The 25057-nt window shown below is 40.8% G+C and overlaps 1 protein-coding gene across 1 annotated transcript; it reads left to right on the forward strand.

Moving 5' to 3' along the window:
- The first annotated feature begins 261 nt into the window (after nt 1-261).
- Nucleotides 262-6868, forward strand: C17H3orf80 (chromosome 17 C3orf80 homolog). The gene has a single exon (XM_063620368.1). It carries the CDS (start codon nt 1705-1707, stop codon nt 2446-2448), a length of 744 nt encoding a protein of 247 aa, XP_063476438.1. The 5' UTR covers nt 262-1704; the 3' UTR covers nt 2449-6868.
- The last annotated feature ends 18189 nt before the right edge of the window (nt 6869-25057 follow it).

Genomic DNA, 25057 nt, shown 5'->3' on the forward strand with positions numbered 1-25057 from the left:
AAAAAAGGGACCTGTGCTCAAGTAAGCGTTACATATCTTGTCTGAGTAACACTTAGAAGCTTCTCTGCGAGTAGAAAGGATCATTTTAGAGTGTTAGGCAAAGTAAGGTGTTCACAGCAACAGTTATGTTTAAAATGTTTCATTTAGGCTGAGCAATGACCTGTCTCAATCAAACCACCATTGCCAACCTTCTTGTTCCATCATCACTTTGTTACGGAGATATACGATGACTTACTCAGGGAGAAATCTTTGCTTTTATCTGATCCACGGTTGAATCTTGTCTGCATATTGTTCTTTTGCTTTTACTTTTTTTCTTTCTGTGACTATGGAATTTTCCCTTTGGTTTCTCTTCAAGGAGTCCTCGTGTTTAAGGGGTGAGGAAATGATTGTCTACTGCAGTCTGCCTTAATAAAAGTGGCAAGCTCTTGGCTTCCCCGTGGTGTGGCTCTATCCACCACGGGGGTAGAGCTTAACTACACCATGTAGATGTGCCTGCCGGTCAGGGACTGCGGTAACTGTCGCCCCTTACGTGTGCTGTGTGCGCTAACGAACTTCCCCAGAGAATGGTGACAACCAAGGCAAGGTAAACCCTGTTCCATGCTAAGTGGGAGCGCAGACTTCCTTTAAAGTCAAACTTTGCGAACAAGAATAATCTTGAAAAAGACCCTTTAGGCGCAGATCAATGCTCAAGAACGTTGCCAATCGCTTGCAACCTCCTTAGACATTTCACGGATGTGTTATTTATGCTCAAGGAGGGGTCTCCTTTCATCCCCGCAACCCAAATCTTTGCTCTGCGCTTCGGACAGTGGGGGCTTGTCGGATGAGCCACTGGGAAAATATGCGTCCCCTCACTTCTCCTTAATCAACTAAGGTCACCTTGACAGTGCGCTTCCCTGTCCCTCTGGGGCTACCTCTGTGGTGCCCTGACCTGCCCCTCTACGAGAAATTCTCTACCTGTTCTGGAGGTTTCCTGGGAATTCCGGGTTCCCAGCTCCCTGGACCTGCCTGCAAGCAGAATTATCCGCCGGTCCCCACCCCCCACCCCCCACCTCCAAACTCTGGGACAGCAGTGGGTACTGCACTAGCCATTAATGGCCATCATCTATTTTTAATCGGAAGATCACAAGAAAGATGGTAAGCGAATCCCAGTCGCAAGTCAATTTAAATAACATTCCTGGGGAAATCCAATCACTTAAAACCGAGACACCTACGCGAGCGAGAGCCCCCGCCCGCCTGGTGGGCCTAAGCGCGAAGGTTGAATTAATCAAGATCAAGGGGCTCCCGGGCTGAGAGCAGAGCGTTAACTCTCCCAGTCCCAGAGAGCGACAAGGCGGGGGAGGAAAAACGCGGCCGGCCGGGGCCAAGATGCCCACGGCAGCCCCGCGCGGGCTGCCTCTGCCATTAGGGAGACTCCGGACGCCTTGCACCCGGCCGGGGCAGTTGGGTGCGAAAGGTTAAGGTCAGAAGCTCGGGAAGCTGCTTGGGCCGCGAGTAGCAGCCGCCTCCCGCAGCCTCCGCGCGCCGCGGGCTCCTCCTCCCGCCCAAGCGTGGCCAAGTGAGGACTGCTCCGGCCGCAGGTAGCTGAGGCGCGGGAGGCGGCGCGCGCGGGACCCGAGTGGAGCGCCGGGGAGGGGCCGACGGACGCGCGGGCGGACGGACTCCCCAGCCTCCGGTCCCGGACGTTAGGCGAGGTCTGCGCGGGCCATGTGGGGACCCGGGGTCACTGCTGAGGGCCTGTCGGTGGCTCCGGCGCCGCCGCCTCTGCTGCCGCTGCTGCTACTGCTGGCGCTGGCGCTGGTGGCGCCCTCGCGGGGCGGCGGGGGCTGCGCGGAGCTGGCGTGCGGCGAGCGGGAGCGCTGCTGCGACGCGACCAACGCCACGGCGGTGCGCTGCTGCAAGCTACCGCTGCACGCCTTCCTGGACAACGTGGGCTGGTTCGTCCGCAAGCTCTCCGGGCTGCTCATCCTGCTGGTGCTCTTCGCCATCGGCTATTTCCTGCAGCGCATCATCTGCCCCAGTCCACGCAGGTACCCGCGCGGCCAGGCGCGCCCGGGACAGCGGCCCGGGCCTCCGGGGGACGCCGGACCGCTGGGGGGCGCGGGGCCGCCCGACGACGACGACGACTCGCCCGCTCTGCTGCGCGACGAGGCGGCAGCCGGCTCGCAGGACTCACTGCTGGACAGTGGCGGCGGCGGCCGGGGCCGGGGAGGCGGCGGGCGCTCGGACCCCTCCTGCGCCTCAGAGCACGAGCTGCGTGTAGTGTCGCCGGTCTTCCTGCAGCTGCCCAGCTACGAGGAGGTCAAGTATCTGCCCACCTACGAGGAGTCCATGCGGCTGCAGCAGCTCAGCCCCGGGGAGGTCGTGCTGCCAGTGTCGGTGCTCGGCCGCCCGCGAGGCGGGGTCGCCGCGGAGCCCGACGGCGGCGAGGGCCGCTTCCCCCTTATCTGAGCGCTCGGGGATCGGCGGCTGGTGCAGGGCTGGGGGCTGTGGGTGGCAAGCAACGGCCGGGGTGCCGCCGCCAACTGCCTCAGACCTTATCTGGCACCCTGGCCTAACTGCCCGGCACCCCGCGACTGGGTTGGGGTCACTCGTCTCCCTCGCGTTCTCCTGGGATCTTATGTTTCTCTGCGTTACATTCCGTTCAAAGAAACGTGGGGCACGCGCGGCGGGTGCGGCTGCAGCAGGCGACCCTCCACCGCACCTTCGAAGGACGTCCCTGCCCTCTGCCTTGCCTCGTATTGTGATTCACTAGTAAGTGCCTGCTTCCCGAGTCAAAGAGAACACGTGAGCCCTTTGGTGCGTCGAGAGAAGGGCGGTCTTCTTTAGGGCTGAAGAGAAAGGAGCGCAGTTCCACTCCTTTCCCTACCTGCCGCCTGGACAGGTCTCCCAGGGTGGGCAGAGGGCGAGGAGCCGTTGAGGACCAGCCGCGACCGGGGACTGCTGCATGTGGGTGTGGGAGAGCGCCACTCGGTTATGATGAAATCGCTCCCATGGGGCAGGCCCCCCAAAATCCCTCGGTGTCTTCCTGATCGAGCAAATAGTCACAGCTGGTGTTTCACAATTAGGTGGAGTGCGGGGAGTGGGCTAGGGGGGACACCGGTGATACAAGGTTAGCTGCTGTACCTACTCAGGGCACAGCAACCATGTATATCCATTCGGCTGGACTTTTGATTGTTCAATAACTGAGAAGGTATTTATATTTATTTGTCTTTTATTCTAATATTTTTACCATGCATTGAACGCAACAGGAGGGTATTTCAGCAAATTCACGACAAGGTAATCGTCTTATCACTTTTTGTACGCCATTAATAGTCAGGAAATTGCCCATACTCTGTCATTTTTGTTTAATAGTTTATTAAATTATTTCATTAAAGAAGAAAAACAAGTATGGTCAAACGAGGAAGCATATGTGACGTAAAAAACATGAAGGATATCTTATTTTCACTATTTGAGAAGAATATATTTTATTTTTAGTACTGTGGCATAATATATAACTTTTTATAATAATAACTGTATGCATTATGTAGTATAGCTCTTAATTGTATCATTCATCACATAGTTATATGTAAAAATAATTGACATGTATATGCCATACCATGAAGCATATGATGTGCACTTTCTCCTCCATTTTTCATTTGGAATACATTCCACAACATGATCCAAAACATAAGAACTTATGACTTGTAACTTTTGTTTAAAGCCATTAATTGTGCAGTAATGTGCTACAGAAGGAGTCAATCAGCTTCTCTTAAGAAACAAGTGTAATTGTATCAGTTTCCTGTTCTGTGACACGCCCTTTAAAAGTAAAAGATAATATAACATATTTTAATACATTGTGTGTAATGTACATATGCATATTGTCTATGTACTATATACACATTGTTTATAATATTGTTATTACAGTTTGTCATTCGCCTGAAAGGAGAAGGAAAAATATGAAAGGTTTCTCTGCTTGGGAAAAGGTGAATGTTGTTATTATCAAGAACGATTACACACATGGATCTCATACATGTTTTTAGAACATTGTTCTTCTCATTGAAGAAGTCTGACACTCCTGAAAAATCTTAAAATATCCGACTTGTATTGAAGAAAATTATTTGATTAAACTTTTAAAGGCTGGTTGAAAAAGTCTGACAGTTCTGAGAATTTTTTAAATGTCTGAATTGTAATAAAAGAAAATGGTTTACTTTAAACTTCTAAAAACTAATGACCTTGTGACTAAAGAAAAATCATTTGAAGTGTATTAAAAAATAGCAAAACATTAAAATCTTTTCTCTGTGCAAATTTTATCAGATGTGTTGCTATATGCTAGTGTATCAAAATATGAAATATGTCTATTTGTCATTTAAAGCAATTTGAGCTGTGAATTGACAAAAGTATCAGGAGTTGAGACTATATCAGTTGAGAATGGTACAAAATTTAATTACATTATATAGATAATCACATATTAATGTTACTCAAATACTGTATATTTTTGTTGTATGTGGCTATCAATACTACTCACCATTCAAACAAACTGGAAAGTTGCCATATTTTAAAAAATAATTATTCTTTGAGGTTACATTGTTTTACACATTTCACAAATGTTACCTGTATCTGAAACATCAACCTAAATATCCAAATACCTGTGCCAGTATATGAAGCATAGTCTATATGTTGTTACCATAACATCTTAAAGAAATTCAACAAAATCCTATGAAAAATACTTACAATATGGATCAAGTATATTTCTCTTTTATCAACTATGGAACATTTCTTTCCATAAAATCTAGAATGTCTACAAAGTGGTAATTACACTTGATACCAATCACACAATGAAGTTCTACTGAATTTTAAAATGACAAGTTTTCACCTGTTTTTTATCTGCCCAGCCCACAGGCTTTTATTCACATCCCTCAGTTCAATAGAAATGAGTTTGACTCTACTGTGGGGTTTTTTTTCTTGCAATCCATTGATTTACCAAGGGCAATTTTGTTCAGGCATAATTTTGTGGAAAAATTCTTTAAAACAGTATTTTATTAAATGAGCATGTCTCATGGTAATATATATACATATAACAGACCATATTAACACACACAGAACCTGTGTGTTCATACCACTGGATTGCCTGGATAGAAACATTTTTAAAGCAGTAAAGGCAGTATCTGGGTGTTTTATAGATTTCACTTGGAAATTATTATATAGACAGAACCTATTATATATAATTGCATGTGTTTATTAATATAGAAAATAGTTATCCTGTTACCTGAAAAAACACAAAGAAATGATTTTACTTGTTTTTAATATTTTGTAGTAAAAGTGGAAGATAGAACATTGTGTTCTTTATATGTAGAATAATACACTATTAACTTATGGCATGACATATTAATGGAATTAATATGGAACATTAATTTTATGGTATATATATCTTCTTTTTTTTTTTTTTGAGAAAAGAGCTCACTTTGTTGTCCAGGCTGAAGTGCAGTGGCATGATCACCGCTCACTGCAGCCTTGACCTTCTGGGCTCAAGGGATCCTCCTGCCTCAGCCTCTTGCGTGGCTGGGACTACAGGTGCACACCACCACACCCAGCTAATTTTTGTATTTTTTTGTAGAGATGGGGTTTCGCCATGTTGCCCAGGCTGGTCTCCTTTTCCTGGGCTCAAGTGATCTGCCTGCCTTGGCCTCCCAAAGCTCTGGGATTATAGGCGTGAGCCATCATGGCCAGCCTGTGGCATATGTATCTTAACCCACCTGGGCATGCAGTGTTTTCCAGTACCAAGTGAGCTTTTGCTCCAGGTTTTCAGTTATCAAAGTAATTTGAATACTAAAACATTTTAAGCACATTTTATTTCACTGACTTCTCGTGAGTAGGGAAATAATGGTCCTGCATATTGTAATCCATCTGGAATGCAAAAAACATGATTGATTTTCTAAATTTAGGTGCTAGATATATAAATATGTATATTGTATATGTACAGTTGGCTCTCCTGTATCTGTGGGTTCTGCATCTGCAGATGCAACCAACTGCAGGTAGAAAATGTATTTTTTTAATTTTTTGAAAATATTTTTAAGAAAGAAAATATTTAAAACTGCAAATTAATACGTTATAGCAACTATTTACATAACATTTATATTGTATTAAGTGTTATAAGTCATCTAGAGGAGATGTAAAGTATATGGGAGGATATGCATAGGTTATATGCAAATACTACCCACTTTATATCAGGGAGTTGATTTTGACCTTTGCAGGGGGTCCTAAAACCAATCTCTATGGATACCTGGGGATGGCTGTAGAGTGTGTGTGTGTGTGTGTGTGTGTGTGTGTGTGTGTAATCACCAGTTGCTTACAAGCAATTTGTTATGGGTGTTCAATATCATAACCAAGGGGAAAATGTCTTCTTGAGATAGAATGATAGTTTTAAGAGGCCATTAATTGCTACATTCTGCAAATGTGAGTGTGCTTCAACCATGGAAAATGGCATTGGCGATTATGTCAAAGGGCATGAAATGTACTCTATAAGGAAAACAAGATTCAATTGTAAAGGCCAGAGGGAATATTAAGGAAATGGACTCAGTTAACAATTTGAAAGGCAATATGCTAAGTACCTTAATCTTGTACTTTTTGTATACAGTTTCTCTCAAGTGGAATTAATAAAGGAAACAATTCAAAGCTGAAACTCATATAAACATGAATACGATGTCTAGATTTATACAATATTCTGATCTGACTTTTACTTAAAATCTTATGAATTGTAATTAATTTGGGTTTCCAGCTTGAGAGAAATAATGATGTATGTTGAGTTTTATTTTGAGCAACAAGCATTAACCATCTCTTCAAAAGTGTAAGTTTCCTAAACTGATCAATAATAGAATATTTGCCAAGTTCATATCTGACCTCGGTAGTTTACAATTTACTTTTTCATTCTCCTTTCATGCATTGATGAAAAGACTAATAACTGGTAAACTAAGGGAAGGTATTTTGTCAACCAAGGAATGAATCAGCAACAGCTAAAGGCAAAACATTAAGCCATTCTTTCTTCCATATGGGCAATACCAGAAAAGTTACAGTATTCCTTTGTAAAATTTTACCTGTAAAAATAATCAAATATCAAGTAAAACCAATAGTTTTGTCATACTTAATTACATGTAGAACCTAATTTTATTATTCATTTATTCATTTTTATTTACAGAACTCACTTTTTAAATTTATTTATTTATTTATTTGAGACAATATCTTGCTCTGTTACCCACGCTGGAGTGCAGTGGTATGATCACAGCTCACTGCAGCCTCAACCTCCCAGGCTCAAGTGCTCCTCCCTGCTCAGCCTCCTAGTAGCTGGGTACAGGAGTACACCACCATGCCTGGCAAATACTTTTTTCACTGAGACAAGGTCTCACTATGCTGCGCAGGCTGGTTTCGAATTCGTGGGCTCGGGAAATCCTCCTGCCTCAGCCTTTGAAAATGCTGGGATTGCAGGCATGAGCCACCACGCCCAGCCCACTTTTATTAATTTTATGGCAAAAATTATACGATGGTGGAGATACTTATATTTGTCGCCAAACCAAACAGTATTATTTTTATCCCCTCTTCAGCTTCTTAGCTAAGTATGTTGTCTGATATCTTGCCATTCTTTCTTTTTGTGTGGTTGTTCTTATCCTGCTTAGGTTTTCAGTAGATGTTTCCTCAGAAACACATCTCTTAGAACTCCATGTTATTCTGCTGTGCTTTCATCTCTCTCTGGTATGACTTCACCTTTTGCACAGTTTCTTCTTTTGGTAAAATGGTATTTTGCAACGTGCTTCCTTTGTTTTCTCTTTGCATCTGACTTCTGTAGCTTTTCCGTGTTGACCCAGGCATGGTTTTTCCTCTTTATCCACTAAAGGACTGTAAACTTTTTTTATTTGTTATTATCTATGGAGTTTTTCTCTGTGATGCCGGACAAACAAATCTTTTCATGTGTCCAGCAAGGATTGTTCTAAATCTCAAATATAATAGATCCAGATATACTACTACCTCTTTATCTTCTGCTTTCTCACCTGGATTTTCCTGAAGGGATTATCAGCACTTTTCTCCCCATCTTTCCCCAAAGATGTGTTCTCTGCTATATTAGGATGAATAATTAGACCCTTGCATTTTAGTAATGACAGGGATCTTATTTTGGCTTCCAAATCTCATGCATATTCTTTCTTCATGGACTATTACATCTTTCTACTCGATTTTTTTCTCACAGGCATCATTGTGGTATCCTCTATGTGTGTCACTTTTTGTGAGTAATGATCACCTATTTTCTTCCTATCCTTGCTCGCAGACATTCTATTTGTTGTACTAGTTAAAAGATCATATCCTCTATCTTTGTAGGAAAGACCTCATTTGAGTCTCTGGACCTCAAAGGTAACTTGATTTACAATTGATTGCTCTATCTTTTATAACATTCTTACGGGTTTTTTGCATGGGCTCCTCTTAAACTTCCTCTGCATATGGTGTCTCTGTTGTACTGGGTAGACTAGAAAGTATCTCTACCTTTACATGTCTTTTATTCCTGCTTGCAGATATGATCTTGAAGTTATAATGCCTCGAATCCCCACTGTATTAGGGCCTTACCTGAAGAACTATCAATAGTTTTATTTTCTGCCTCTTTGCTTTGTTGCCTATGTTAGTTTCATCAGACAGAGGATTAGAACCTTCCAGATTACTCCTGTTTCATTTTGGTTTGTGTGAAGTTTTTCTTCTGTATTGACCAAAGATACCACCGGATAAAAATTAATTTTGATTATTTTTCTAGGTCTTAAAAATATCTTCTTTCCATTTGTAGATTTAAAATTTTGTTGCAAATTCTTCATTAGTTTGTCATTCTTTTCCATGAGTATAATCCCTGTTGAACTAGCCAAACCACCAGATTCCTGAAGATTTATACCAGTTTTACCTTCTCCCATGCCACTAACCCCCTCCGTACCCCCCAACCCCCATTATGTTACACTCACTGTCTTTTGTTTCATAGCTCCATCTTCTTGAGTTTTTCTCTTGGAAACTCTTCACAATATTCTTTTTTTGGTTTTTGAAACAGAATCTCACTCTTGCCCAGGCTGGACTGCAGTGGCACTATCTCGGCTCACTGCAACCTCCACCTCCCGAGTTCAAGTGATTCTCCTGCCTCAGCCTCCTGAGTAGCTGGGACTATAAGCATACACCACCACACCTGGCTAATATTTGTATTTTTAGTGGAGATGGGGTTTCACCATGCTGGCCAGGCTGGTCTTGAACTCCTTACCTCAAGTGATCTGCCCGCCATGGCCTCCCAAGGTGCTGGGATTACAGGCGTGAGCCACCACGCCCAGCATCTTCACAATATTCTTTTAAACTTTATTTATTTGAATCCTTTCTGTTGATGTAAGCAACTGAGACTCTTGCAGTTTTTATCAGTTCTGTATTTGGGTCTAGGACGTGGGGACATTCCCTGACTCAGCTTTTTTGAAAATTAAGCTTATGGCCAGGCACGGTGGCTCACCCCTGTAATCCAAGAACTTTGGGAGGTTGAGGCAGATGTATCACCTTAAGTCAGGAGTTCAAGATCAGCCTGACCAATATGGTGAAACCCTGTCTGTACTAAAAATACGGGCGTGGTGGCGGTTGCCTATAATCCCAGCTACTCGGGAGGCTGAAGCTGGAGAAACACTTGAACCCAGGAGGTGGAGGTTGCAGTGAGTGGAGATTGCGCCATTGCATTCCAGCCTGTGTGACAGAGCAAGACTCTGTCTCAAAAAAAAAGGAAAAAAAAGCTTATATTCCTGTATATTAATTTCTCTTTGCACGTATCTGTTTGGCTAGGCAAAGGTTTTAGATTCTTGAAAATCTTTATTTTTTAGGGTAGATCTGGTTCTTTGACGAACTCAATCTTGCATGTTCTTTGGCCACGTCTCCAGTTTCAGAAGCATTCATTTTAGATTCATATTAACAAGGATTACAAAAGAAGTTTTCTTGAGATCTCCTGGTCGATTCTTATTTTTGTTCATTGGATCAAACATTTCTTCAAATCCATTATATACTTCCAAGCGATCTTTTCGTTTGGGTTCTGTCATAAGTGTTTTCATTCCAATAAGTCTTCAACTGCACTGTTCTTTTTCTTGATGGTTTCAATAAGTTACTGATAACTCTTCCTTGGGTCAGTGTTTTCTTTTGGTGTTTTAAAAAGTTCTGTATGATTGTAATCATAATAGGTTTGTTGCCTGATGCACAAGGAAGTTAATATGCAGAGACACCTGGTTGCAGCAGAGAAAGAGATTTAATCATAGGGCCACCAAACAGAAGAAGAGATGAGAGAAAACCTCAAATCTGTCTCCCTGAGGATTTTGGTTTTGGAGTGGGCCAAAGTGTTGAGCTCATTGATTGGTCAGGGTACAAAGGTGTGATCATGGGACAGCATCAGTATTCTCATGCTCATTTGGTTCCTCTGTGTGGTCTTCAAACTGGTTGTCTCAGCTGTACTTCTGGAATTCAGGATCTGCTGAAGCAATTCTTAAACCAGAGTTTTATCATTTAAAGGTCAGAAATCCTATTTATGGGAAGAATGGGGATGCAAATGGTTAGTATCTAGTGCCACCCTGACTTTTGATTGCAAGGAAGTGGGCCAAAGTGCAGCCTGATTAATGGTTAATTGTAGCTGTATATCTGTCCAGAATTCTTGTTAACGCTGTGAGGAGGGCTTCATGGTCAGTTGACTAACCTTAAAAAAAGTTTTGTATGGTCTTCCACATTTTCTTTTGATTGAAAACTTGTACAATCAAATTTGAACTCTAAATAGAACATAAGAATAGAACATAAAATCTCTGTATGTTCTATATATTTTTTTCTAGTGCTTGGCTTTCTTGAGTAGCATTTATTTTTTCCAGACAGAGTCTCTGTCACGTGAGCTGGAGTGCAGTGGTGCGATCTCAGCTCACTGCAACCTCCACTTCCCAGGTTCAAGCAATTCTCCTGCCTCGGCCTCACAAGGAGCCAGGATTACAGGTGCATGCCACCATGCCTGGCTAATTTTTGTATTTTTAGTAGAGACAGGGTTTCTCCATGTTGGCCAGTCGGGTCTTGAACTCCTGACCTCAAGTGATCCTCCTACCTCAGTCTCCCAAAGTGGTAGGCTTACAGGCATTAGCCACTGCGTCCGGCCATTGAGTAGTATTTTTCATATTTTTTATTATAGGTGTTTTAGCCAACTGTTTTTCTAGTTCTGTCTAATATAGTTGAATGTGTACTAAGGGTTTCCTATGAGCAAGCTTTTTAGAATTTGGAGTTTCTAAGATTCTATAAGCATTGGAATGTCTGCCAGATCTTCTACTAGATATACCTTAGAAATTTTCAAAAGTGTCTTGATGCCTGTAAAATTTTCTACCGATTCACATCTCCACAAAAGAGTTGTCATGAGGTTCTTGACACTTGTCAAATCTTCTTGGTCAGGCACAGTGGTTCACATCTGTGATACCAGCACTTTTGGAGGCCAAGGCAGGTGGTTCAAGACCTGGCCTTGAGGCCAGGAGTTCGAGACCAGCCTGGGCAACATGGTGAAACCCCATCTCTACTAAAAATACAAAAATTAGCCAGTGTAATGGTGCACGCCTGTAATCCCAGGTACTCAGGAGGATGAGGCACAAGAATCTCTCGAACCGAAAGTGGAGGTTACAGTGAGCCAAGACAGCACCAGTGCACTCCAGCCTGTGTGACAGAGTGAAACTCTGTCTCAAGAAAGAAAGAAAAAATATTCTCCTTGTTTTCTCCTTTTTTTTTTTCTAGTGGAAACAGAATCCAACTGGGCTTTATTTTACTTTTATTCCTTTTACAAATATTTCTTGAGAACATACTAAGTTCAAGTCACTGTTTTCATCTTTTTCATTTTTTTACGTTTTAGTTGACATATAATAATTGTACATATTTGTGAGATACATAGTGATGTTTTGATACATATAATGTATAGTGACCAGACCAGAGTAATTAGCAGATCACCATCTCAAACATTTATCATTTCTTTGTGTTGGGGACATTCGGAATCCTCCTTCTAGCTATTTGAAACTATGTATTTCTTTGTGTGTGTGTGTGTGTGTGTGTGTGTCTTGCTATGTTGCTCAGGCTAGTCTCAAACTCCTGTACTCAAGTGATCCTCCAACCTTGGGCTCCCGAAGTGCTGGGATCACAGATGTCAATGACTGCGCCGGCCTATATTTCTTTAGGAGTTTTGGTCTATTGGTGCCTGTCAGGTCTTCCATGGGTTCAATCTTTTTCACAGAAGTTCTCAGAAATGTCTTGATTGTTGTGAGAAGTCCAGCTGATTCTCATTGAACCCTGGGCACTGTCCCAAGTTTCTTGTGGATTGTCCTCTGGGTCGGCAATTGGCTGTGGAGTTTTCCCAAGGCCCTTGGTTTCTGTTGGGTCTTCCGCCACTTCTGGCTTTTCTTTAGGTATCCTAAACAATCTCTTGCTGCCTGTGAGGTTTCACCATTTCCACTTGGAAGATCTAGGGTTCTTGTTGCTTTCACTCTCTAGCTGTACTGTCTGCTTTGGCATTTTCATAAGCCCTTTGATGCCTGTCGGGTTTTCTTCCTGACTGCATTTTCCCCGGTCATCCCCAGCAGTCTCCTGGGTTTGTGCTTTGAAGTGTTCCTAAACTTTCTGTTGACATCATCATTTATTTGTTCCTCTAGTTCTTTTGGTGTTTACCGGAGCTCTCTGATAGCTGCCAGTCTTCTGTGGGTTTTGGTTTTATTTTAAGTGTCCTGGCATTTTCATGAGAATTCTTAGAGTTTCCGCTGGTTCTGTTTTGTGCTTTGGAGTGCTCATAAGATTTCTATGGGCGTTTCACCACTTAATTTGTTCCTCTGGTTCTTTCAGTGATTGTGGGTGCTCTCTGATACCTGCCAGGTCTTCCACAGCTTTTGCCTTTTCTTCAGCTCTTTTCGTCAGTCTCTTGAGGAATGTTAGAATTTCTACAGGTTCCCAATTATGCTTTGCAGTGCTCCTAAGATTTTTATGGCTACCTATTTTAGTAAACATCTGTAATCAGTTATAATTAGTAATTTCATTAGTGAATTCCTGAAATTTATAGTTACTGAGTTTGAACTCTGGCAATTCACTTTGATAAGTTAAATATCATTATTTCTAGCTTGCTCTGATTTAACATTTGGTAGCATTAACATTTTAGCCTTTCTTCTGAAAAATAAAATATAGGCATTCATCCAACTTTAGATATAAGCTCAACATTTGCTGTGAGGGTGACACTTTTCATTTCTATCATGATGACTATAACAAAAATAACTATAATTCACTGAATGAAGACATATGCCAGGCACTGTGCAAGGCATTTTACATGTATTATTTCACTTAAAATTCACATCAGGAGGAAGTGAGGATTATTAACCCTATTTTACAGATGAGAAAAGTAGGGCCCCAAGAGGTTGAGTAATGTGCCCAAAGTCACACAGCTCACAGGTAGAAGATCCAGGAAGCTGATCCAGCCTGTTTTACTCCAGAGCTGCTGTTCTCAACCACTCAATGTCTCAACACACAATTAATTTAACCTTGCAGAATATATATATGTATATATTTTTCTTTTCTGAGGGTCTCACTCTTTTGCCTAGGCTGGAGTGGAGTAGCACAATCAAGACTCACTGCAGCCTCGACCCCCCCAACCCTTGGGGCTCAAGTGATCCTCCCATCTCAGCCTCCCAAGTAGCTGGGACTATAGGCGTGTGCCACCACATCCAGCTAATTTTTGTATTTTTTGTAGAGACAGGGTTTCATCATGTTGCCCAGGCTGGAGTCTCGAATTTCTGAGCTCAAGCAATCTGCCTGCCTTGGCCTCCTAAAGTGCTGGGATTACAGGCATGGTGGCTGTAATTTGCTGTTTAAAGAAACCACTATTAAAAACACCTTAGGATCTGTGCTGGGAATCTATAATAATGACGCAAAATTATTTGTAGGCATGTAGAAATGTTTAATGGATACAATCTGAAATGTTTGACAAAAAACTACTCAGATACTGGTTTGGTTTTTTTGTTAGTTTGTTTGTTTTTTTCATTTTTCCATTTCATTCGGCTAAGGGCTGTTAGTACCAAGTGTGCATCCTTCCCAGTCTGGCTAGTTAACTTTAAAAATTGAAAACCATTTCTTTAAAATAGCTGGTAAATCTTTTCCAATATTTAAAAAAAGAAACATCAGGGGATTTGTACGCTCAGCATAAAAATGAGAACCATAGAGTCTAACGTATCACTAAATACCCAATGGTAGCTAATATCAGAGCAAGGACAAAAATAGCGCATTCTTAAATTAAGGTTCTGTTTATATTTTTGTGGTAGAATATGAATGTTAAGACTTCATACAGGCTGAGTGTGGTGGTTTATGCCTATAATCTCAGCACTTTGGGAGGCCAAGGCAAGGACTGCTTGAGCCTAGGAGTTCAAGACCAGCCTGGGCAACAAAGTGAGACCCCACCTCTGTGAAAAATACAAAAATTAGCCAAGTGTGGTGATGCACACCTGTAGTCCTAACTATTCAGGAGGATGAGGTGGGAGGATCACCTGAGCCCAGGAGATCGAGGCAGCAGTGAGCTATGATCATGCTACTGTACTCCAGCCTGGGCAACAGAAGGAGACTCTGTCAAAAAAAAAAATAAACAAACAAACAAGAACTACATATACATAGTGGTTTAGAGTTGGGCTGTGGAGTATGCAGAGTCTGCCTGCCTAGGTAAATCTCTGGTCTCTAGATTTACTAGTTATGTGACCATAAGCCACATAACTTGTTCCTTGGTGCCTGGAACATCAAAATGTATTTCCAGTGCCATTGTAGACATATTGGTTGACACTGCATTCTTGGTGTGAAATTCAAATCTCTTTGTGGAAATTCCAAAACTTTTCTAATTAGTCCTGGACATTAATGATTTGAATTAAGAATAGAAACACATTTATGTAAAACAAAACATGATTAACTTCACTTGAAAAAACCTACAAAATGATCTTCATGACTGATTTTGGTTGAAGTGACACACTGTGAGTTTAAGATTGGGTCAGAAAACAGAAATGGGGTTGGGGCAGGCAAGGAAGGACTAGATGTGACACACTAAATGAGACTGGAGGGGTTGAGTGTGGACACCTTGCTGTTGAGAAGCCAGTGTAGTGGGTGAATGGTAAGAAGAGCCAGAGAGATTGGGCATGGGAGTCAGTCTGGCATACTGGGTCTTGAGGCCACAGAAGTTGTGGCAGGCAGGCAGGTGCAAAACCTGAAAGCCCTGCTTGTTTTCCCAGTGGGGTGGCCTGGAGCCTGGGGCGAGTCCCCAGGCCTGCTCACCTCCCGGCTGGAAATAAACTCAGTGCTATTGGAGGAGCATGTTGGGAGTGAGACCGGCCTTTCGGGCTGCATGGGAGCTGGGTGAGGCCTGTAACTGCTGGCTTTCTCTCACTTCCCTGGTGACCTGCATGACACAGCAGAGGCAGCCATAATCCCCCTGGGAACATAACTCCATTGGCCTGAGAACCACACCTCCATCCACCACAGCAGCTGAAGCAAGCCCTGCCCAAGGAAGGTCTGAGCTCAGACACGCCTATCCCTACCCCGACCGGATGGACTTTCTCTACCTGCCCTGGTAGCTGACAGCAAAGGACATAATCTCTTGGTAGCCCTATGGCCCCACCCACTGCCTGAGAAACTTATCCAGGTGACCTTAGGACAAGCTTGTATCCTCCCTATACTACTGCAGCAGATGCTCTTTATTTATTTATTTATTTGTTATATTTATTTATTTATTTCGAGACTGAGTCTCGCTGTGTCACCCAGGCTGGAGTGCAGTGGTGCGATCTCAGCTCACTGCAAGCTCCACCCCCTGGGTTCACACCATTCTCCTGCCTCAGCCTCCTGAGTAGCTGGGAATACAGGTGCCCGCCACCATGCCCGGCTAATTTTTTGTATATTTAGTAGAGACGGGGTTTCACCATGTTAGCCAGGATGGTCTTGATCTCCTGACCTCGTGATCCACCCGCCTTGGCCTCCCAAAGTGCTGGGATTACAGGCGTGAGCCACTGTGCCCGGCCGCTGATGCTCTCTTGAAAGCACCACCTCCTGGCTAGAGGCCAACCAACACAAAACTAGTGCAATAAAAAACAACACAACAAAGGACCCTCACAGAGTCCACTTCACGCTCCTGCTACCTCCACTGGAGCTGGTGCTGGTATCCAAGGCTGAGAGACCTGAAGATGGATCACATCACAAGACTCTTTGCAGAGACTCGTCAGTACCATGCCAGAACCTGGTAGCTCTGCTGGGCAGCTAGATACAGAAGAAAATTAACAATCACTGTAGTTTGGCTCTCAGGAAGCCTCTTCTCTGAGCACTCACATCCGGGGAGCACCCTGTGGGATGAAAGAATCTGAACAGCAGCCCTTGAGCCCCAGATCTTCCCTCTGACAGAGTCTACCCAGATGAGAAGGAACCAGAAAAACAATTCTGGTAATATGACAAAACAAGGTTCTTTAACACCCCCAAAAGATCACACTAGCTCACCAGCAATGGATCCAAACTGAGAAGAAATCTCTGAATTGCCAGAAAAAGAATTCAAAAGGTCAAGTATTAAGCTACTCAAGGAGGCACCAGAAAAAGGTGAATATCAACTCGAAGAAATTTTTTAAATGCTATAGGATATGGATGGAAAAATCTCCAGAGGAATAGAGAGTGTTATAAATAAAGTTTCGATGCCTCAAAAGAAATAGTGCTCGAATACAAAATTTTCTTTTTAATTCTCAGCAAGGCAAGGTACTTCTTTCTATAGAAGGGTGCACCCTTACAGATGGAGCAATGATGAGCACACACTTGGACAAGGGAGGGGAAGGGGTTCTTATCCCTGACACACGTGGCCTCTGCTGCTGTGTTGTCCCCTTATTGGCTAGGGTTAGACCGCACAGGCTAAACTAATTCTTATTGGCTAATTTAAAGAGAGTGACAGGGTGAGTGGTTTGGCAGGAAAAACGGTTATGCAGGGTGGAGAATGAGTCAGGGCGCAGCAGGTAGCAGGTAATTGGAATGAGTCAGGGTGGAGCAGGTGATTGAAATGAGTCAGGGTGGAGCAGGTAATCGAAAAAGATTGCTTTATGAGGAAGTTAAGTTTAAAAGTAGAAGGCAAAGAATTGAACATACTGACATATTGATTCTTTGAAAAGAAATTTAGAACTCATATCTCACAAGCATAAATAAAAAACAATCACAGCTTCTAGAATGAAGGAGACATTTAGAAAAACACAAAAGGCAGTAGAAAATCTCAGCAATAGAATCAAACAGGTAGAAGAAAGAACTTCAGAGCTTGAAGACAAGGCTTTCAAATTAACCCAATTTAACAAAGACAAAGAAAAAAGAATTTAAAAAACAAAGCCTCCAAGAAATTTGGGATTATGTTAAATGACCATCTAAGAATAATTGGTGTTCCTAGGAAGAAGAGAAATCTAAAAGTTTGGAAAACATATTTGAGGGAATAATTGAGGAGAATTTCCTTGGCCTTGCTAGAGAACTAGACATCCAAATACAAGAAGTTGAAAGAACACCTGGGAAATTCATCACAAAAAGATCATCACCTAGGCACACAGTCATCAGGTTACCTAGAGTCAAAATGAAGTAAATAATTTTAAAAGCTGTGGAGGAAAAAGCACCAGGTAACCTACACAGGAAAACCTATCAGATTAACAGCAGATTTCTCAACACAAACCCTACAAGCTCGAAGGGATGGGGGTTCTATCTTTAGGCTCCTTAAACAAAACGATTATCAGCCAAGAGTTTTGTATCTGGTGAAACTAAGCCTCATAAATGAAGGAAAGATACAGTCTTTTTCAAACAAATGCTGAGAGAATATGCCACTACCAAGCCAACAGTATAAGAACTACTAAAAGCAGCCCTATGTCTTGAAACAGATTCCTCAAGATACACCAAAATAGAACCTCCTTAAAGCATAAGTCTGACAGGACCTATAAAATAACACGATGTAAAAAAAAAAAAAAAAAAGGTATTAGGCAACAAATAGCATGATGAACAGAACAGTACCTCACATCTCAATACTGACATTGAAAGTAAATGACCTAAATGCTCCACTTAAAAGATACAGAATGGCAGAATGGGTAAGAATTCACCAACCAAATTTCTCCTGCCTTCAAGAGACTCACCTAACATAAGGACTCACATAAACTTAAGGTAAAGGGGTGGAGAAAGATATTCCATGTGAATGGACACCAAAAATGAGCAGTAGCTTTTCTTATGTCAGACAAAACAAACTTTAAAGCAACAGCAGTTAAAAAAGACAAAGAGGGTCATTATATAATGATAAAAAGGACTTGTCCAACAGGAAAATATCACAATCCTAAATACATATGCACCTAACATTGGAGCTCCCAAATTTATAAAACAATTACTACTAGACCTAAGAAATGAGATAGACAGCAACACAATAGTAATGGGGGAATTCAATACTCCACTGACAGCACTAGACAGCTCATCAAGACAGAAAGTCAGCAAAGAAAAAATGAACTTAAACTATACCCTACAACAAATGGACTTCACAGATATTTACAGAACATTCTACCCAACAACTGTAGAATATACATTCTATTCATCAACACATGGAACTTTCTCCAAGACAGACCACATGATAGACAACAAAACAAGTCTCAACAAATTTAAGAAAATTGAAATTATATTAAGTACTATCTCAGACCACAGTGAAAAAAAATTGGAGATCAACTCCAAAAGGAATCCTCAAAACCATGCAAATACATGGAAATTAAATAACCTGCTCTTGAATGATCATTGGGTCAACAATGAAATCAAGATGGAAATTAAAAAATTATTTGAATTGAACAATAATAGTGACCCAACCTATCAAACCTTTGCTCTGGGATGCAGCAAAGGTGGTGCTAACAGAAAAGTTTATAGCCTTAAATGGCTACATCAAAAAGTCTGAAAGCACACAAATAGACAATCTAAGGTCACACCTCAAGGAATTAAATGAGAGCAAACCAAACCCAAATCCAGCAGAAGAAAAGAAAATAACAAAGATCAGAGCAGAGCTAAATGAAATTGAAACAAACAAGCAAAAATACAGAAGACAAATGAAACAAAACCTGGCTCTTTGAAAAGATAAATAAAATTGATAGACCAAGAAAAAAAGATTAACCTAGAAAAGAGAGAAGATCCAAGTAAGCTCAATTAGAAATGAAAAGGGAGATATTACAACCAATACAACGGAAATACAAAATATCATTCAAGGCTACTATGTATACCTTTATGGGCATAAACTAGAAAACCTAGAGGAGATGGATAAATTCCTGGAAATAAACAAGCCTCCTAGATTAAGCCAGGAAGAAATAGAAACTCTGAACAGACCAATAACAAGCAGTGAGATTGAAATGGTAATTTTAAAATTGCCGACAAAAAAAAAGTCCAGGACCAGACAGATTCACAGCTGAATTATATCAGACATTCAAAGAAGAATTGGGGCTGGGTGCAGTGGCCCACGCCTGTAATCTCAGCACTTTGGGAGGCTGAGGTGGGTGGATCACTTGAGGTAAGGCGTTCAAGACCAGCCTGGCCAACATGGCGAAACCCTATCTCTATTAAAAGTAGAAAAATTAGCCAGGCGTGGTGGCATGAGCCTGTAATCCCAGCTACTTGGGAGGCTGAGACAGGAGAATTGCTTGAACCCAGGAGGCAGAGGTTGCAGTGAGCCAAGATGGCACCACTGCACTCCAGCCTGGGCAACAGAGACAGACTACATCTAAAAAAAAAAGAAGAAGAATTGGTACCAATCCTATTAACACAATTCTACAGGATAGAGAAAGAGGGAATCCTCCCTAAATCATTCTATGAAGCCAGTATCACCATAATGCAAAAACCAGGAAAGGACATAACAAAAAAAAAAAAAGAAAACTACAGACACAAAAATTCTCAACAAAATACTAGCTAACCAAATCTGACAGCGTATCAAAAAGATAATCCACCATAATCAAGTGGGTTTCATACCAGGGATGCAGGGATGATTTAACGTATGCAAGTTAGTAAATGTGATACACCACATAAACAGAATTAAAAACAAAAATCACATCATCATCTCAATAGATGCGGAAAAAGCATTTGACAAAATCCAGCATCCCTCTATGATTAAAACCCTCAGCAAAATCAGCACAAAACAGACATATCTTAATGTAATAAAAGCCATCTATCTATGACAAGCCCTCAGCTAACATTGTATTGAATGGGGAAAAGTTGAGAGCATTCCCCCTGAGAACTGGAACAAGACAAGGATGCCCACTTTCATCACTTTTATTCAACATAGTACTGGAAGTCCTAACCATAGCAATCAGACAAGAGAAGGAAATAAAGGGCATCCAAATCAGTAAAGAGGACGTCAAAGTGTTGCTGTTTGTTGATGTTATGATTGTATAGCTAGAAAACCCTAAAGACTCATCCAAAAAGCTCCTAGATATGATAAATGAATTCAGCAAAGTTTCAGGATACGAAGTTAATGTACACAAATCAGTAGCACTGCTATGCACTGACAGTGACCAACCTGAGAATCAAATCAAGAACACAACCCCATTTATAATTGCTGCAAAAAAATAAAATAAAATACTTAGGGATATACCTAACCAAGGAGGTGAAAGACCTCTACAAGAAAACTACAAAACACTGCTAAAAGAAATCATAGATGACACAAACAAATGGAAACACTTTCCATGTTCATAGATGGGTAGACTCAATATTTTGAAAATGACCATACTGCCAAAAGCAATCTACAAATTCAATGTAATTCCCATCAAAATACTACCATCATTCTTCACAGAACTAGAAAAAACAATCATAAGTTCGTATGAAACTAAAAAGGACCCCACATAGCCAAGCAAGACTAAGCAAAAAGAATAAATATGGAGTCATCACATTACTTGACTTCAAACTACACCATAAGGCCATAGTCACCAAAACAGCATGGTACTGATATAAAAATAGGCACATAGAACAATGAAACAGAATAGAGAACCCAGAAATAAAGCCAAATACTTACAGCCAACTGAAAGCAAACAAAAACCTAAAGTAGGGAATGGACACCCTATTCAACAAATGGTGCTGGGATAACCAGCAAGCCACATGTAGAAGAAGGAAACTGGATCCTCATCTCTCACCTTATACAAAAATTAACTCAAGATATATTGGGGTGATCAGACCCAACACCAGGTCATGGAGGCAATGAAGTCCAGCAGTCAAAGGACTGAGAAAAAGACGGTTTGAGAACAAACGTGGGACCAGGAGGCCATCGGGATTACGGAGGCTGCAGAGGCTGCGAAGGCTGCGAAGGCCCCGAGCTCTGGGAGCCCACGCTATTTATTGGTAATTCAACAAAGAAACAGGTGGTGAGAATGTGGGGGTCAAAAGGTCAGGTGCATGATCTACAGCTGTGACGGTTTAGCATTTATATGGAACATGTTCTGCTACTTGAGATAATGGGAATACAATTGATCTAAGAGCGTAAGAGGGCTGGAAGCAAGGAGCCAGCCAATCTAGACACATTCCAGAGGACATTATGTCAGACATACAAGCCCTGCCTCAGTTTTTTTTTACCAACACTCAGCTTTTTCCCAACAAAGATGGATCAAGGACTTAAATCATATCTCAAGACCTGAAACCATAAAAATTCTAGAAGATAACATCGGAAAAACCCTTCTAGAGATTGGCTTAGGCAAAGATTTCGTGGTCAAGAACCCAAAAGCAAATGCAACAAAAATAAGGATAAATAGATGAGACTTAATTAAACTAAAAAGCTTCTGCAAAGCAAAAGAAACAGTCAGCAGAGTAAACAGGCAATCCTCAGAGTGAGAGAAAATTTTCACAATCTATACATCTGGCACAGGACTAATATCCAGAATCTACAAGGAACTCAAACAAGTCATCAAGAAAAAAAAAACCACCCCATCAAAAATTGGTTTAAGGACATGAATAGACAATTCTCAAAATAAGATATATAAATGGCCAACAAACTTGAAAAAAATGCTTAACATCACCAACGTTCAGGGAAATGCAAATCAAAACCACAATGCGATACCACCTCACTCCTTCAAGAATAGCCATTATAAAAAAAAAAAAATAGATGTTGGAGTGAATGTGGTGAAAAGGGAACATTTTTACACTGCTGGTGGGAATGTGAACTAGTACAGCCACTATGGGAAACAGTGTGGAGATTCCTTAAAGTACTAAAAGTAGATCTACCATTTGATCTAGCAATCCTACTACTGGGTATCTACTCAGAGGAATAGAAGACATTATATGAAAAAGATACTTGCATATGCATGCTTATAGCAGCAGAATTCGCAATTGTAAAAATATGGAACCAGCCCAAATGCCCATTAATCAACAAATCAATAAAGAAAATGTTATTTATATATATATATAACATTTATTTATATATATAAATAAATATATATATCACATTTATATATATATATATATAATATATATATATATATATCTCCATGGTATGTATGGTATTCCATGGTGTGTGTGTGTGTGTGTGTGTGTATATATATATATATATATACACATATATAAACTGTCTCAAAAAAAAGAAGAAAGGAAAAAAGATCTATTACTCAATAACTTGTGTGAAAATGTTCATAACACCTTTACTTATAACAGCCCAAGCAAAAGTAGATACCACCCAAATGTCTACCAACTGATGAATGGATAAATAAACTGTGGCATATAAATACAGTGGAATATTATTCAGCAATAAAAGAAAGAACTGATGCATGCTACATGGATAAACCTTGAAAACATTGTGCTAAGTGAAAGAGGCCAGTTACAAAAGACCACACATTGCATAATTCCATTTAAATTAAATGCCCAGGAGAGGAAAATCTGTAAACAGAGGGAGTTGATCTGTAGTTTCCTAGGGCTGGGTGGGGGATAGGTGAGGAGATTCACTGCTAATGGGTACAGGGTTTCTTGGGGTTTTTTTGTATAATAGAAATGTCCAAAATTGATTAAAAATATTTTTAATAAAAATAAAATTACAAAAGTGATATTTAAACACATATTGGAGAAAATTCAGTCTTAAAATCTGTCCTTTATCTCACTACACTGAGATACTCCAATGAACTATAACTTTCCAGTCTTTTTGGTTTACATTTTCAACTCAAGTAATAACATATACATCTTCCTTTAAAAAGAAGGAAGGAAAGAAAGAAGAGAACATTACAACAAAGTCCCCTCTACTACCTTGGTCCTCAATCACTGCCTACTCTCTAAATCGAGATTTAACCAATGTTTGGTAAGTATATTTCCAGAATTTTCTCTGCATATTTTCGCTCCACGTGGATGTACTCAGAGTAAATATATAGCACTGTTTTGCACGTAAGGTTTTTAGTTATGTGCAGCATAATCATTTGGTAGCTTCATGTGACCATCATCACAATCAAGACACAGAACTGTTCTATCATCACAGGGCTTTCTGGTGCTACCTTTTAGCCTTAGAGCCACATCCATTCGCCCTCTCACCACTTCTTAACTTCTGGCAACCACTAATCTGTTTTCCATCTTAATATTTTTTCATTTCAAGAATGTTATATAAATGGACTCATACAGTGTATAACCTTTTGAGATTGCCTTTCTCACTTGAAATAATTCCCTAGAGATCCACCTAGGTTGTTGTGCTGGTCGTTTTCTTTTTACTACTGAATAGTGTTCCATGATATAGATGTACCATAGTTTGTTGAAGCATTCACTCATTGAAAGATATAAGTTGCTTTCAGTTCTTGGCTATTAAGAGTTGAGCTACTACAAACATTTGCATACAGCTTTTTACTTGAAGTTTCCATTTCTCTGGGATAAATGCCCAAGAGTGCAATTGCTTGGTCATATGGTAAGTGCCTGTACAGTTTTGTAAGAGACTGCCATATTTCTTTCCATAGTGGCTATGGCATTTTTATATTCCCACCAGTAAAATGTAAGTAATCCAGTTTCTCTGCGTCCTTGCCAGCATTTATCACTGGTTATTTCAGTCATTCTGATTGGCATGGTTTTAATTTGCATTTCCCTAATTGCTAAGCTGTCGAGCTTCTTTTCCTGTGTGTATTTGCTATCTGTATATCCTCTGTGGTGAAATGTCTGTTCATGTCTCTTGACCGTTTTCTTATGGATTGCTTGTTTGTTTTTTACTGTTAAGATTTGATAGTTCTTGGTAAGTTCTACATGCAGGTCCTTTGTAAAATAGGTGGTCCACATATTTTCTCCCATCTTTTTTTAAGGTCAGTGTTTATTTTTATTGAAGTTATACATGCACATATTTAAGTAGGCAAATACTTCTATAAGGTTTGTTGTGAAAAACAGTAGTACTGGATCCATTCTTCACAACCCTCCCCTCTGCAGAAGCAATCACTTTCAGCTCTTTTAGTTGGCTCTTTTGGTATTTACCTTAATGTATCTATTAATAAATAACATGCTTATTATTTACCAATGGCGGGGGAACAGTATCTATTGTCTCTCCACTATGAAAAATGAAGATTTAGCCTTTTTTACCCTTCCTTTCATCCCAAGCCCATGTATACATCCGAATTTTTACTCCAATTCCTCCAAAACAAATCTATAATCTCATATTCACAACTTATGAATTGTGAATTTATGAACTACAAAAAGTTCTTTCATAACTGACCCAATCTGAACTCATTTGGCAGCAAAACCTGAAGAAAAGCTAGAAAACCTGAAGAGAAGCTACTATCTTTATTTATACCACTTAATATAAATATTCGTGTGTTACACGGCAGAAATATTGATGTGTTTAGGGAATGATCGCTGTGACCCTGCTGGGGATGTTCTGTAACAAACGCATAGTGTTATCAAGAACTTTGGAATACACACCATTTTTCTTAAACAGATTTGAATTCTGAAACAGATTTGACCCAGGGGTTTTATATGTGGGATTGTGGACCTGAATAGTAATTATTTGGTTATATAAATATTCAGTGTTTAGTTATTACGACTATTAAATAGAATCTATTCACAAGCAAGTCATGTTATG

This window comes from Symphalangus syndactylus, chromosome 17, assembly GCF_028878055.3.
Source record: "Symphalangus syndactylus isolate Jambi chromosome 17, NHGRI_mSymSyn1-v2.1_pri, whole genome shotgun sequence".
Taxonomy (NCBI): Eukaryota; Metazoa; Chordata; class Mammalia; order Primates; family Hylobatidae; genus Symphalangus; species Symphalangus syndactylus.

Bases quoted from the DNA above. Each gene is read 5' to 3' on its own strand.
- C17H3orf80 (XM_063620368.1), top strand. From the start codon at position 1,705: ATGTGGGGACCCGGGGTCACTGCTGAGGGCCTGTCGGTGGCTCCGGCG.